Here is a 16,002-nt window from a genome sequence, read left to right on the forward strand (position 1 = left end):
TTCAGAATTTGAAAGAGAGTATTCCAGTTAACATTGTCAAAAGCTTTCTCTAAGTCTACAAATGCTAGAAACGTAGGTTTGCCTTTTCTTAATCTTTCTTCTAAGATAAGTCGTAAGGTTAGTATTGCCTCACGTGTTCCAACATTTCTACGGAATCCAAACTGATCTTCCCCGAGGTCCGCTTCTACCAGTTTTTCCATTCGTCTGTAAAGAATTCGCGTTAGTATTTTGCAGCTGTGACTTATTAAACTGATAGTTCGGTAATTTTCACATCTGTCAACACCTGCTTTCTTTGGGATTGGAATTATTATATTCTTCTTGAAGTCTGTGGGTATTTCGCCTGTTTCATACATCTTGCTCACCAGATGGTAGAGTTTTGTCATGACTGGCTCTCCCAAGGCCATCAGTAGTTCTAATGGAATGTTGTCTACTCCCGGGGCCTTGTTTCGACTCAGGTCTTTCAGTGCTCTGTCAAACTCTTCACGCAGTATCTTATCTCCCATTTCGTCTTCATCTACATCCTCTTCCATTTCCATAATATTGTCCTCAAGTACATCTCCCTTGTATAAACCCTCTATATACTCCTTCCACCTTTCTGCCTTCCCTTCTTTGCTTAGAACTGGGTTTCCATCTGAGCTCTTGATATTCATACAAGTGGTTCTCTTCTCTCCAAAGGTCTCTTTAATTTTCCTGTAGGCAGTATCTATCTTACCCCTAGTGAGACAAGCCTCTACATCCTTACATTTGTCCTCTAGCCATCCCTGCTTAGCCATTTTGCACTTCCTGTCGATTTCATTTTTGAGACGTTTGTATTCCTTTTTGCCTGCTTCATTTACTGCATTTTTATATTTTCTCCTTTCATCAATTAAATTCAATATTTCTTCTGTTACCCAAGGATTTCTATTAGCCCTCGTCTTTTTACCTACTTGATCGTCTGCTGCCTTCACCACTTCATCCCTCAGAGCTACCCATTCTTCTTCTACTGTATTTCTTTCCCCCATTCCTGTCAATTGTTCCCTTATGCTCTCCCTGAAACTCTCTACAACCTCTGGTTCTTTCAGTTTATCCAGGTCCCATCTCCTTAAATTCCCACCTTTTTGCAGTTTCTTCAGTTTCAATCTGCAGTTCATAACCAATAGATTGTGGTCAGAATCCACATCTGCCCCAGGAAATGTCTTACAATTTAAAACCTGGTTCCTAAATCTCTGTCTTACCATTATATAATCTATCTGAAACCTGTCAGTATCTCCTGGCTTCTTCCATGTATACAGCCTCCTTTCATGATTCTTGAACCAAGTGTTAAACATATACGTAAGAGCCACAAAATGATCCCAGATCACTCAATGTCAAGAAAATATTACATATTACTCCTGAGGATATGTATCTTTGACACAGCAAGTCACATTCCAAAAATAAAAACTCTATGACAAAATTATATAGCTTACTAAATTAATAGCAGAAATACCTGTAAGATTTGTAGCTAGCTGAAAGATACAAGTAGCTTAACACACGGTGCAGATATTTTCGTTGACCGCGTGCTTTCTTCCGACCCCCCTGGCTCCGACCACTAAACATACTGATAACTGGCTCCGTTGACTAGCACGTGTCGTGTACCTTCCCTGTGCCCAGCCTATGATACAACACCAACAATACCCATTTGTCCACAATTAACAATCACTACCAAACTTTGAGTACTGGTCTGAATTAAGGCACTTCAAGTGCTTTTGGATTAGCATAAAGTTCAGCAAGAGCTGAAGTAGGAGTTGATTCATCATCGAGGTGCATTGGAGTGGCCAAAGAGCTGCATGCAGCTCCCGAGCTGTCCCAGCTCTGCTGCAATCATTGCACAACTTTTTATAGTGGTGTGACTACCAACCAGCTGCCCACCAAGGTGAATGGCCACTGCCACACTGTGGCCAAGAGCAAAGTAGACCACCCTGTGTCACAACATGCAGCTGAACACAACATACTTGATTTCAACAGCTGCTTCACTGCCCGAGCCATCTGGATCCTTTCCTCCACCACCAGCTTTTCTGAACTGCGCAGGTGGAAGTTATCCTTACAACACAGTCTCTGCTCTTGTAATTATCTCAACCTCAACCTATGGTAACATACTGTCCCCACACCCTTCACCCAACAGTTTCCAACCCCCTCTGTTCTATTATCTCATCCCCATTCTCGTGATCCACCCTGTCTATTTGCCACCCTCTTCCAATGCACCCCCAATCTTTCCCTGCTTCTCTCCTTCACTCCTTTTATCCCACCTCCCTGCCTCACGCCCTCCTGATACTGTGCTTGTTGGAACTCTAGTCCCTGCAAACTCCACCAGAAGCGTTCGTCTCTCTCCCCAACCACACACCACTATCCCATCCCCTTACCCATCCCCCATACTGGTGCTTGCATCCCACATGATAGTTGCATTCCAACCCGAGATGCTGGGGTTGGCGGTTATGTGTGCCTCAGGTGTGCTTGCTTGTGTGTATGAATGGTGTGTGTTTCTCTTTTGCAGATGAAAACTGTGGCCAAAAGCTTTATGTAAGTGTCTTTTAATTGTGCCTGTCTGCAACTTAACATGTCTTCTTTACAGTAAGTATTTAAAATTTGTGATTTATAAAACTAAATTAAATTAATTTTCAATGTTTGGGTAAAAACACAAAACTCCTGAGGTCTTACAACAAAATTCCTGAAATTTCCTGAGATTTCCCTGTCCCCCCCCCCCCCCCTCCCCAAAGTGAAATGTAATTCCCTGTGAATTAAAGGTTTTCCAGAAGAATCACCATCCTGAAAACAGACCCCATGGTAAAACACGGTATTTACACTGGCAATCATCCACCAATTATTCAACACTCATACAGAGTGTCAACAACTGAATGACAGATAATGTGGGAGGAAGTGGAGAAGATGGCTGCAAGATGACATTACTGAACCTCAAGAGAGTCCTTGATTCTCTCCGATGGTCCTTGTGATGAAGAAGGAGGATGGTAGATGACATTTCTGCATTGGTTACCGATGACTAAATGAAATCGTGAAGAAAGATCTCTCTCCATTGCTGCGCAATGATGACAGCTGAGACCGCCTGAAAGGAGAAAATTATTTCTCGACTATGGGCATGCATACAGGCTATTAGCAAATCAATGATAACGAAGCTGAGCAGCAAAAGACCGCCTTCAAAACTCCTGATGGCCTGTATGATTCATGCCATTTGAACTATGTAATACTCCACTCACCTTCACAAGTACAATAGATCGCTTCAACACCTTAAATGGATGATGTGTCTTTGCTACATGGATGACAGTGCCAATTTCTGAAGCCATTTGAAGGGCATCTAAGCTGCTTTACAGCTGTGGTGAAGTTCAGACAACAGATGTCAGCCTGAATCCAAAAAAGTAACTCTTTACTTCACAAGAAATGAACATCTTGGGGCATCCGTCCCAATTCACAGGAAAAAAAAAAAAGCAGTCAGATTTTGTAACTCCTCAGCATATATTTGATGTGATAAGTTGTCGTGGAATGTGCTCATACTACCAGCAATTCATAAAGGACTTCTAAATTAAGGCATTTCCTCTGCAACAATTACTGCAGCGATACGTAAAATCTTCCTGGAACGGGATGCAAGACAGGTCTATACACATTCTTTAGGAGGTACTAACATCTCCAGTTCTAGCATTCTATGATGAGGAAGCCGAAACAGAACTTCACACAGACAGTAGCAGTTATGGGGTAGGTGCAGTTCTAGTGAAAATTAATGAAGGTACTGAAATGTTGATAAATTATGCTTCCAGAGTATTTTCCAAGTACTACTCTACAACCAAGAAAGAGTGTCTTGTAGCTGTTTGGCTTATAATAAGTTACAGCCATATTCATTTGGCAAACTATTCACTGTTGTGACAGACTACCATTCTCTATGTTGACTGGTTAACCAGAAGGATGCGTTGGGTCAACTGGTGGGATAGACACAGAGGCTTCAGGAGTATGACATCACAGTGATATAAAATAGCAGACACAAACACATGGATGCTGACTGCCTTCCAAGCAAACGATACAGCATTGTGGATGAAATCTCAGTCATCGCAGCATTAACAGGGTGTATACGACCTGGGAGATCTGGGAAAAACTCGGGAATTTTTTCATCTGGGAGAAAACCGGGAAAAACCCGCAAATTGTTTAGAATTCCGGGAATTTTCCATTGTTTTAGTTTTCAGTTAAATTTTTGTGATTTTGACTGGTAAGAACCAATACTGTAACAAAGGATGTTACTGTATCCCACTACTGCAGAATAATACTGCAGCAACAAAACATGAACATGAGAAAAACGAAAATAAAACTAAAGTTGCCAAGGAAATGCGCCATATACAACAACAAAGCAGTGCTCATACAAGCGTCTGCCAACAGCAAAGTGTGTCAAAGGCTTTAGGAAGACTGCAATGCTTCATATCAACAAATTGCCTCCAATGAGCGTGACATGACAACTGTTTAAATTAGATTCGTTTGAGCAGTTGCAGGCAGGCTCTTGCGCATGCGAAGTTGAGTCGCGTATGAGTAGTATCTTCTAGCGCTACTGGTTACAGAAGTGGGGCTGGGCGCCACTACTTAATATTGCCCCAGTTCGGCAATATTGTAGATCCGGGGCTGATGCACAGAGCAGTCTGAGTTGTAGTGGGGAGGTGGGTCGTCTCCACATGACCTGTGTTTACGTTCAGTGATTTTGTTGTTTACTCTTCGTTTGTTGTTCTCACGTTAAATGAGAACAAAGCAGATTTTTGTGTATTTTGTTAAAATACGTTCGCATAGTTACGGATGGCCAAAATATGTTATTAGTTTCAGATATTATCTCCACCTTTCTGACAGTCAAGCATTAATCGCCTAGTGGAACAAAGTTATTTTTGCTGGTTTGCTAAAGAGATTTGGCTTTCAGTAATTATTTCTGCTGAGGCAGTCAATTTATTTGAAACGAAGTATTTAATTTCACACTATTGGCTAGTTTCAACTGTTCGCTGCATTTCAAGTGCACGTATGGCATTATGCCATAATAAAGAACCAAACATGAGATAATACGGTACTGGTACTCCAAGAAAATTTCCATACGAGTGGGCATTTTAATCAGAATTATGCATTTTAGTATGTTTCACGAAATTCCGACGCTTTTGAAGTATCCTCTGATGTCTTGTTTCTTTTATGACATAATGTAAGATCTTTTAATGTTTTACACGTACGAACGTATATATGGGCTTCCTGCATCATCGTAGCTGCGCAGGGGCAGTGACGTCTGTTATCTGGCACTCTCTTGCAACTGCTGAAACGAACCTATTTCTAAAAGGTTACGGGAAAATATTGCGAATGGTGGTTTGAAAAGCGTTACATTCAAAGCAAATTTCCTTTTGCGCAAGATGAACTATGTATATTAATTTAAACCATTAACTTTTCTTATTTGTGTGTTCGCGCTATTTAAGAGTGATCTTGGTATTGGCTGACTATATCATGTGTCCTATGCTGACATCAGCTGGCGAAATCACGTGACACGAGCTATGACTGGCTTACAGAAGCCCATCAAAATCTCGATTTTAATGCTTCGGAAAGTGACATGCGTTGTTTGGCGGAATTCAAATTTATACCTTCGTAATTTGAAAATATGCAGCGTATATCTTGCTGCACATCAAAGGTCTTTCAAAACATGTCCCCCCCCCCCCCTCCCCCGAGTCTCGTTTTCTAAAGTGCTGGGAAATTCTACGTCAGTATATAAAACCATAAACGTTCAAAAGATTGATGAGTTTTTAAGTGCTGAGGAAGAGTATACTGTCACTTAACACGGAAAAAGTGCATTTTCACCCGGGAGAAAGTGTATTTTTAACCGGGAAATCCAGGAATTTGTTTTTCCTTGTCCACATATACACCCTGATTAAATGACACTGCTGCTTTACAAGAGGGAGATCTAGTACTGCTGAAAAACACAGATGCCTTGAAGAAGGAGGGACCGAACAAAGGAGAATTCCAATTAATAAACAGAGAATTGTATAAGAGGAACTATGGTCCAGTGGGGCAGAAATGGTTGCTCATCATCCTAGCTCACCTATGGCCAGCTATCCTGAAGTATTTCCATGATGCTCTAACATCTGGTCACCCAGAATTCTTGAGACTCTAGACAGGATCTGTCACAGGCAATACTGGCCAGTTCTCTACCAAGCTGTTAGACACACTACATGAGTCACTATAAGAATGATGGCAACATAGGAACATGCCACAATTGCCATCTAGTACTAATCTCACCATCAGCAGCACCAATCCATCGAACTGGCATCAGCCTCTTGGGGATTTTTCCAGAGCCGACAAAAGGGAATCGATAGATAGTAGTTTGCACTGACTATCTCAGTCACTATGCAGTCAACAAAGCTGTGCTGACTGCCAAAGCTCTTGAAATTGCAAGTTCCTTGAAGAAAACATTATTTTCAAGTGTGGAGACTCTGTGTGGTGATCTCTGATCATGGAAAAGTTTTCCAATAAAAACTAATGTAATTTGACATTGCGACATCATCCACAGGATGGCAACTGCCTTCCTTCCACAGATGATGGTCTGACAGAATGCTTTAGTAAGACAAAGGCCGATACCCACTTGACATATGTTGATTTCAAACACAGAGATTGAGATACAATGCTGCCCGTCATGACATTCACATACATTACAGTGAAACAAGAAACTACAGGCTTGGCAGTGTTCTTTCTGCCACAAGGCCAAAATGACAATGGGTACACGTCTCCATTTCAACCGATGGTACTCTGGGTAACTACGTGATACACCTCATCACCAGGACCAAAGAAGGAAGGCAGCTGGCTCACATACAGACCGTATGCACACAGAAGAAAGATCGAGAACACTATAATATCAAACACCAGCCAGTGAAATACAGCCTGGACAACTTAGAATGGGCTTTTACGCCTTTGTCAAAAGAGGGACAGTCAGAAAAGTTGCTAAAGTGATATTTTGGGCTGTACCATAACCATATCACTTGTTGGACATCACATATGAAGTTAAGGATTATGACCTCTCATCAAAAAGGTATGCCATACAGAAGACCAGTGTCAAGTTCTAGATATAAGGTGCTGTAGTTGGCCCCAGAAAGAACTACTGAAACAGTGGGTCGCTGGTTTTACAGGAGATGAAGCACTGCCACAATTCTGATTTCAACATGACAATATTATCTAGGGAAGTATGGTAGCTTCTCAATCCAAATATGACAGCAAGATTCCATAATGTTAGGTAGCACTTTAAAAGGTTGTTTACACATTTTCTGTGAGAGTAATGTTGCATTATTCATGGGAGTTTAGACAAACATCTCACAGTTTCACACTGGAGTCAATGATTACTGTGCTCCATGAACTTGGCCATGGGTCCATATTCCATTAAAAGTTTTAAGGATGACTCTTCCCTGGGAACTTAATTGTGGATGCATGTCACAGAGGATGTTATCAAGCCCTGTTGTTGTGTACCACACAGTCCCAGGACTAGACCAATGTATGTTGACCTTGAGCATGTATAGCTGTTTTATTGCTATGTACACCTGTCATTTTATTCAGTTACTGTAGCTCGTATGTGAAATAAATTCCATTCATTTATAATGAATAATTCACAAAGCTGCAATCTTCACAAATACAGGTACATAGAAGAGTAAAACCATATAAGTTTCTATATTCTCTGTGTATTTCACAGTGGACATCATTATTAGTCATAGGAAATTCAATTTAAACACAACGTAGAATCTAAAATCTTAAAAAAAAACTATAATGACAAAACAATGAACTAGCATTATAAAAACAAAAAATACAAATTCACTTACACCTTCCTTATAGACAATGTGGTACCCAATGTTTTTCCTCCCATTTAGTATCTCTGAGCTGAGAGCATAGCTGAGAAACTGTTGGGCTTCTGCATCTGACATGTACAGTGTAAGACTAATAGGACCTGAAAAATAAACAATGTGCTGTTTTCTCTACCTCTGACTTTTTATACATCTGATCAGTAGGAAAAGTGTAATACAGGAATAAATTTTCTACACTCACCAACACAAATACCTAAAATGGCAAACAAAAAACCCAATACTTTATATAGAGTAAATGGTATCTGGATTTTTGTAAGAAGTACAGGAAGTACAAGAATGTCATACTACAACCTTAAACAATGCAAAATTCAGGACAGAATATAACAATATTATGAAAAGAAAGTTGCTACTCACCATATAGTGGAGATGCTGAGTCGCAGATAGGCACAACAAAAATACTGTCACAAATCCAGCTTTCGGACAGTAAAGCATTTGTCAGAAATAGACAAGACGCACACAGACACACACTCATGCAAACACAACTCACACACACAACTCCAGTCTCAGGCAACTGAAGCCACACTATCAGATGGCAGTGTGGCTTCAGCTGCCTGTGACTGCAGTCATGTGAGTGGGTTGCAATCTGCGACTCAGCATCTCCGCTATATAGTGAGTAGCAACTTTCTTTTTCATAATATGTTACAAACTTAAATCTTTCTACAGTAAATTTACAATTCTCCAATGCCCTGAATAATCCCGTTTAGTTTTCACCCTGTTCTAAAACAATGTAAAAATGCACAATCATTGCCAATATTCTTATAAACCATATATTTCTAAAGACCATTTATTCAAGATGAAATAAAATGTAACCTGGACTGCTGGAATGTGACAAAATCAATACATCCTGTTTTCCAATGGCATCACAATTTAAAAATATGTTTCCCTTGCCACAGTGAGAATCTTTCAGTATGCTACTTAAAAAAGATAATGTGTTGTGTACAAGGTTCATTGCCTTTCTTTCACAATTAAACAATTATCTGCTAAGGGCTCATTAGACAGATTAAACAAATTAAAGTACCATCAAAATAAATCTGGATTGTAAAGAATGTATTCTAGAGGTTTCTAGGCAGTGTATTATATCACAAGTTTAGGCAATGATACATGGCATTACAAATCAACTAGATCATCATCTATTAAATTATTTGTCAACATCCATTGTTCACATTTATTAATGGTAGGAATTATTTGATCATTTGCTTTCTATATTAATAAAAATATATTACATAATAGAACATACATGAATTTACAGTATTTTTTTCTGAGGGAACTTTGAAGGTTAAGGCATGTTTCAGTATTGACAGTTTATTTTTTTGTCGTTGTCTCATGCTCTCTCATTCAAATCTATAGGGGGTAGTGTACAATGTGGCAGAAAAGATCTTCTTCCAGCATCCCCAAAACACAATAAGAAAACTAAATCTGAGTACTTTTTCTCCAAGGACAGGATAATAGGTCATTTGAAAGTGTGACAGGCAGAGAAAGCCTTTTCGTTGCTATCTGCGGCTGCAAATGATCACAAGACAGCTCAAGTCATTTGCCCTACCTCAGGTGATGTCTCTTGGCTATCGAGGTTTTGATATTCACAGGGGGGGGGGGGGGGATTATTAGTTGTTTGGAAGTCCAATGTTATGTTAAGTGGGTGATGGAGGTCCTTATGGATTACAGGTGCTGAAGAAGAGGAGAAGAAATCCAGCGTGCACTCTTATGTTCATACCAAGAGGAGGAAGGGGCAGGCGAGGGTGGGATGGAGGTGAGAGTCATCCCAGATGAGGAACAGACTCTTTTGGATGACACGAAGAGTACAGGGTGCATGCAACTGCAGGTGGGTGGCTTATCACTGGTACCAATGATGTATGTCACTTAACATCAGAAGAGATTATCTCTGGCTTCCAGTATCTACCTAAACTGGTACAATCAACTAGTCTTACTTGCATGATGAAGATGGAGTTCACAATGCCATTCTGGTCCGAACCACTGCAGATGGCGGTCTTGTGTGCATGAGATACATGCTTGCCTGTGTAGCAGCACCGTCGTTTAAGATAGGAAAAAGTTAGATTCCGTGCAATATTTCTGAGCACACAAGTTACAGCGAGGCGCAGGTCTGCTGACAGTAAGTTACGCTTACCAGTTTGCGAAGTAGAATGGAGGCCACAGGGCCGTAGAACCGCTGAAAAGAGTAAACACAGAGGTTTGCATGGCGCAAGTGTATAAATAGATGCCAGTTTTCTACGAGGGGGATTCAAGTGTGGCAGCTGTCCTGGATGGCGGGGCATGTGACACCACCAGCTACACGCAGCAGCAGATGTGGCGCCAGCGTTCCAGTCCACGGCGGGTCGCTGGTTCAACCCTCTGAGGCCAATGTGGGGTCCGTAGCCAGCCAGCAGCAGATCACTTGATGGCACGCTACTGCGGGCAGTCTTGTTGGCTCCCAACACACTCCGTAGGAATCCCGAGGTGAGAGCTGCAGATTTAGCTGTCGGATCACAGGCACTTGTTGTAGCCCACGATCATAACCATGACAGCAAAGAAGCACGCATTCGGATGCCCTGTGGCTCCCAGTGAGCAGCACTGTGGCAACGGGGACTAAGGCCGCTGAGTCAGCTGCCGGTGCATCCTGACGTCGTCAAAACTCCGCAGCTGTACACGGCCGGCACGCCACAGCACATTGCACGGGTCACTGAGGTAGCCCTTCCACGCCAAGCTGTTTTGCAAACAGTGAAGTGGTGCCCTTGGCATTGCGAGACCCTGTGACGTAGACAGAGAGGAACGCGGCACTGTAGCTGGGAGTAATAAAACACTTGAAGATCACGGCCAAGTTTTAATATGGTGCACCCTGACAGTTTCCATCCACGTCCAACATTCCTCCACCGCACGTCGACATCTACATTTGGCAGTGACTGCATTACAGTCAGAAAATGTGGTGAGTGTTGACCAATTTTGCTTTTCGTGTGTTGGATGTTTTCTTTCTTTGCATTGTCAGAGTAAATGTGTGTGTATTTGGGGCAGTAAGATTTTTTTTTCTTTCGTGGCATTTAATTACTATTGTATTGGGTTGAGTACAATGTTTTATTTATTTCCTCCTAAAACGTAAGATGAGATACTGAGCTGTAAGAAGTCAGTTTATTTTTGTAGTTAAATGTTTTGTTTCCGTGGGATTTTATAGGTTGAAATGGGACTAATTGGGAACAAAAGCAACACAATGGCATAGTCAAGAACACAAGGTGTGAATGGTTGGTCTAATGAACAGTTGTTACATGTAGCCAAGGTTAGATTAACGAGTGAAGCGAAGACGTATGTAAAGGTGATCTCAGGCCTTGAGGAAGGCAGGGCAGTTCAAGCAGTTGAAGGAGGGGCTTTTACAGAGGCACAAGAAACAGAATAGCATTTGGTACTTTAGGAAGAGGTTGAGTACAATGAGGAAGAGACAGGGTGAGACGGTCAAGAAATTTGCGGACAGAATAAGAGAAATTAACGAGTATACTTACGAGTTCGGTCAGAGTGATGAAGCAAATGGTGTTACGTTGCAGAAGGCCGAGCAAAGGGTGCTTGATGTATTTTTGAGGGGGTTACCAGCGCATATGGTGCGGAAAGTGTGTGAGGGGACTCTAAAAGATTCATATTCGGTCATTCAGCTGGCAATCCAATGTGAGGTAATAGACATGGCATTGGGGGGGGGGGGGGGGGGGGTATTGGATAGACAAGCAGTTTTTACAGCGGGTATAAAATGTTATGAGTGTGCTTGTATGGGACATGTGCAGAGGCAATGTACTCAGTTACCGAGGAATAGAGGAAGGGGTGGAAATCAGCGGCATAGAGGATGGAGAAGTGGAGTTAGTAGAGGTGGACAATTGTTAAATGGCAGAGGGGGCCCAAGACCCACCTAAGGGAGCTCCCGTTTAATTTCAGTGCTACAAATATGTATGCAGAGGTGGAATGTTCAGTGGTAGGATCCATAGGAACTAAAAAGTTTAAGATTTTGTTGGACACAGGGACGCAAGTGTCAGTGGCTACTAAGAGTTTAATGGGACAAAGGAAGTTAGACCCACCACATTATAGGTTGAGTGGAGTGAGAGATAAGGAGGTTACACCTTTGGGGTCAGTGACAGTTGACTATCGCATAAGGGATGTCCAATTTGATGCATGCTTGGAAGTAGTATCATGGGTAAGCAAGGACATGATTCTAGGAGAAGATTTTTTGCATCAACATCATGCCAAAATTGACCTTGGACAACGAACTGTGGAACTTGGTGGAATGTTATTTCAGCTAGGGGAAACTGTTGTCGATGCAGAGCTGTCGCAAGGGGCGTTCAAAGTAATGAGTGAACCAACTGAACCGTGTACATTAGCATTAAGGCTTAATTCGAATGAGTGCGTGTCTAGTGGCACCGGGACGTCGCTTTGGGTACGTGTAGAGTCAAATCTACCTGCGGGTACGATATGTGTTATTGAACCATTTGAGGATAATGAAGTTTTGGATCCATTAGGTTGTTTTGTGAAAGGTAGTATTGTACGCATGCAAGAGGGAAGCGACGGGTGAGTAGTCCCCGTGAACGTGGATAATTTTATCGCTGTAGATGCGAATTAGGGAAAAAAGTTTTAGTAGCGAATTTGGATGTAACAGATGACGAGGACTGGTGTTCGAGAGGTAGGTGTAGCAATCAACCACTAACTGCCCATAGAAATGCATTACGTAACAAAGTTAAGCATTTGAAAGGAGAAAAAAAGAGCATATGGAAGAATTGTTGTGGGAATTTAAGTATTTGTTTTTTCCGCGAGGGCCATTACCAGCAACTGCATTCGTTCAACATCAGATACCGACAGGAAACTAAGCACCTGTTTACCATAAACCATACAGAATACTGAGGCATTATCAGCCGATTGTGGAGGATTTCATTGATCAGCAATGTGCAGACAGTATTATAGAGCATAGTAATAGTTGCTAGGGAGTGGGCATTGTTGTTGTGCCTAAAAAATCTATGGACAGAACTAAGAAATAGAGGTTCTGTTGTGACTACTGACACCTCAATAATAAGACAGTAAAGGACGCATACTACATTCCAAACATATCAGAGACTTTGCCAGTATTTTTCTACAATGGATTTGACAAGTTGTTATCAGGTGACTCCAGAGGATCGTCCAAAAACTGCTTTCTCTACTCCTGGAGGTCATTACCAGTACATCAGGATGCCATTCGGTTTGAAAAACGCTCCCGCAACATTTCAGAGATTGCTAGACAGTGTGTTGAGGGGTTTGAAACCAAGGCAGTGTCTTTTGTATTTGGATAACATTATAGTGTTTTCAAGTAGTATGGATCAGCATAGACAGCGGTTAAGGGAAGTCTTTATGAGGTTAAGAACAGCTCCTTTGACATTGAGCCTGGAGAAGTGTCATTTTGCATTAGAAGGAGTGAAATATTTAGGCCATATCATCAGTAAGGACAGGGTGCAAACAGATCCGAGGTTGGTACAGGCTGTAAGGGATTTTCAGAAGCTGAAAACAGTTAAGGAAGCGCAATCATTAGTCGGAATTTGCAATTTCTATCGAAAGTTCATGAAGGGTTTTGCAGATTTAGCACAGCCATTGACGCGATTGTTATGGAAGGGTGTGAAATTTGAGTGGACAGAGGAGTATCAGAAAGCATTTGACAAACTGAAAGAAGTGTTAACATCAAGTCTGGTTCTTGTGTTTCCAGATTTTGAAAAAGAATTTATTCTAGCATGTGATGCATTGAATCAAGCATTAGGGTGTGTTCTTAGGCAGGAAATAAATGGTAAAAACATCCTGTAGCCTATGCGTCTAGGCAGAGCAGTTGAATGCAGCAGAGAGGAATTACTCAACAACAGAGAGGGAGATGGTAAGCGTAATCTAAGGAATCACATATTTTAAATGTTACATATATGGGAGAATATTTTGGGTAGCGACAGATCATGCTTCATTGACGTGGTTGTTGGGGTTGAAGGATCCGTCCACGAGACTCGCTAGGTGGGCTGTGAGGCTTAGTGAATTTGACTACAAGGTGGTGCACAAGCCTGGGAAGAAGCATGGTAATGCAGATGCACTGAGTAGAAAGGTGGCGAAAGTAGACGAAACTGAGAGATGAGGTTTTAAAAGAAGCACATGATTAAGTGCTGTCTGGTCGTGGTGGGAGTAGAGCGACGAATAGGAGAGTGGCGGAGAGGTATTGGTGGAGGGTTGGGAAAGTAGATGTGGATCATTATATCAAGAATTGTATACCATGTGTGCAGAGAGCAGATTTTAGTCTGAAACAGTTGCAGCTACATCGACTGCTGCAATCGACATGTCCATTTTCTATGTTGGGAACTGATGTTTTAGGACCTTTCAGTCGAACACCATCGGGGAAAAGATTCGTTATGACAATAATACACCATTTATCAAGGTATATGGAGATGGTGGCTATGCCAAATCAACAGGCAGCAATGGTCGCACAAGTGTTAATAAAGAACTGCATTTTTAAGTTTGGTGTACCGGAGACAATAATTACTAAGGGACTAACATAATGTCGGATTTAATGAAGGAACTGTGCAAATTTTTGAATGTAGAGAAGTTGAGGACGAGCGCATTGTATCCACAGGTGAACGGAAGGACAGAACGGCGGGTACACAGAACAATCGGGAAGATGCTGAGTTTTTATGTGCTTTCTCTTCACCGTCAGTGGGACGAGTATTTGATGCATATTGTATGCACATACAATGTGAAAGTCCATACCAATACCAGTCTGTCTCTGTTTGAGGTAGTGTACAGGGGGGTGGGGGCTATCACCATTCGATTTAGTGAAGCTACAGAAAGGAAGGATCGGTGAATCTGCACGTCAATTCGCGAGGACAATTCGGGATGTTTGGAAATGGGTAAAAAAGGTGAATACAAAGGCAGGAAGATGCAGTGAAGCGGAAAGGAAGTTTACCACAGTATGGAGTAGGGCAATGGGTAATGCTGTCCAACCCCTATACGCCAAAAGGGAAAATGAAGAAGTTCGTCATGAGGTATCAAGGGCCATTCCAAGTAGTTGAAACCACATCCCCCGTTAATGTTAAGCTTCAGCTGCCAACTAGAGCAATGATAATACACATTGGGCAGTTGCGGCCATTTAAGGGTTGTCCAGATGTGATTCCAGGCATGTCACAGGAAGGGAAGAGGAAGAAAGAGAGAGTGGAGAGAGGTGTTAAGGGCAGGGAAAACTAGGAAGATAGAGTGCAGCATGCTGTACTGTATGCTTTGCAATCCCGAAAGTAGTAGAGTATTTGCAGTTTTTTGTTTTCTTGTTATGTATCATTGGGTTTGCGTAGATTAATTAGGCATTGTATTTTCATACGTTGTATGTGTTTTTGAATATTGTGAGCCTGCTAGGGACAGCAGTCTTTTTGAAGATGCAGTGATGGCGGTCCCTGTCCTCAGGTCACTGAAAAGGGGAGCATTGAACAAGTTTGTAGAAGTAAAACCTGAGGAAGTATTGCTGATCTTGGCAGTTAACAGCCAGTACGCCGGGTTGACAAGCGAGTAATTACGGAGCTGTCATACAGTACGCCCAGCCCAGGTGATAAGCACCAATCCGGACACATGCACAGTGCAGGAGGTATTTTCTGAAGCAAAACGTATAGACCTCGAGGGGAGTAGAATGTTAATAAATGGAACTGTGTTTAACATAATAGGACCAACCTTCCATCTGCCAGCGTCAATTTCAGGAGTCACAAAACTGAATGTTACATAGCCACAGCTGTACTAGCCAGAAGCAACTTTAGAGCTTTTGCCAAGGCAGAATCTGACCTTGTTAATTCAAACTTTGGAGTCAGTTCTGTTGAGATCCATAAACCAGTTCATTTCAGAGCAAGAGGGGTGCATACCAGCCGAGCAGCTTGTGCAGCATGTCACTCAATATAGGGAAAGGCAACAACAAGTAACGATTATTCTGAGCACCTCTGTGCCAAGTGCCATCACAGCCTTAACTCTGTTGTGTGTTGTTTTCATTCTGATCAGGCGGACAGCCAGTTCCAAGAGGGAACCAACGGTAGACCAAATCCCAGTGGATTGGATACCGAGGGCGTAAGACGGGTAGGTAAGCGGTTGATTGAGCATTAAGTGGAGTGGTCATCCCGTAAGGAATTTTTATGTTTTGTCT

At 41.9% G+C, this 16,002-nt stretch overlaps 1 protein-coding gene across 2 annotated transcripts in view; it reads right to left on the minus strand.

Moving 5' to 3' along the window:
* The window catches only part of LOC126198560 (xylosyl- and glucuronyltransferase LARGE1-like), a 170,613-nt gene that overhangs the window by 88,004 nt on the left and 66,607 nt on the right, over window positions 1-16,002 (minus strand). For both annotated transcript variants that reach the window (XM_049934987.1, XM_049934986.1), the window contains one exon: window positions 7,830-7,954. In XM_049934987.1, the coding sequence (XP_049790944.1) occupies window positions 7,830-7,954 (125 nt within the window). The remainder of the gene's footprint in view (window positions 1-7,829; window positions 7,955-16,002) is intronic.

This window comes from Schistocerca nitens, chromosome 8 (assembly GCF_023898315.1).
Source record: "Schistocerca nitens isolate TAMUIC-IGC-003100 chromosome 8, iqSchNite1.1, whole genome shotgun sequence".
In the NCBI taxonomy this organism is placed as follows: Eukaryota; Metazoa; Arthropoda; class Insecta; order Orthoptera; family Acrididae; genus Schistocerca; species Schistocerca nitens.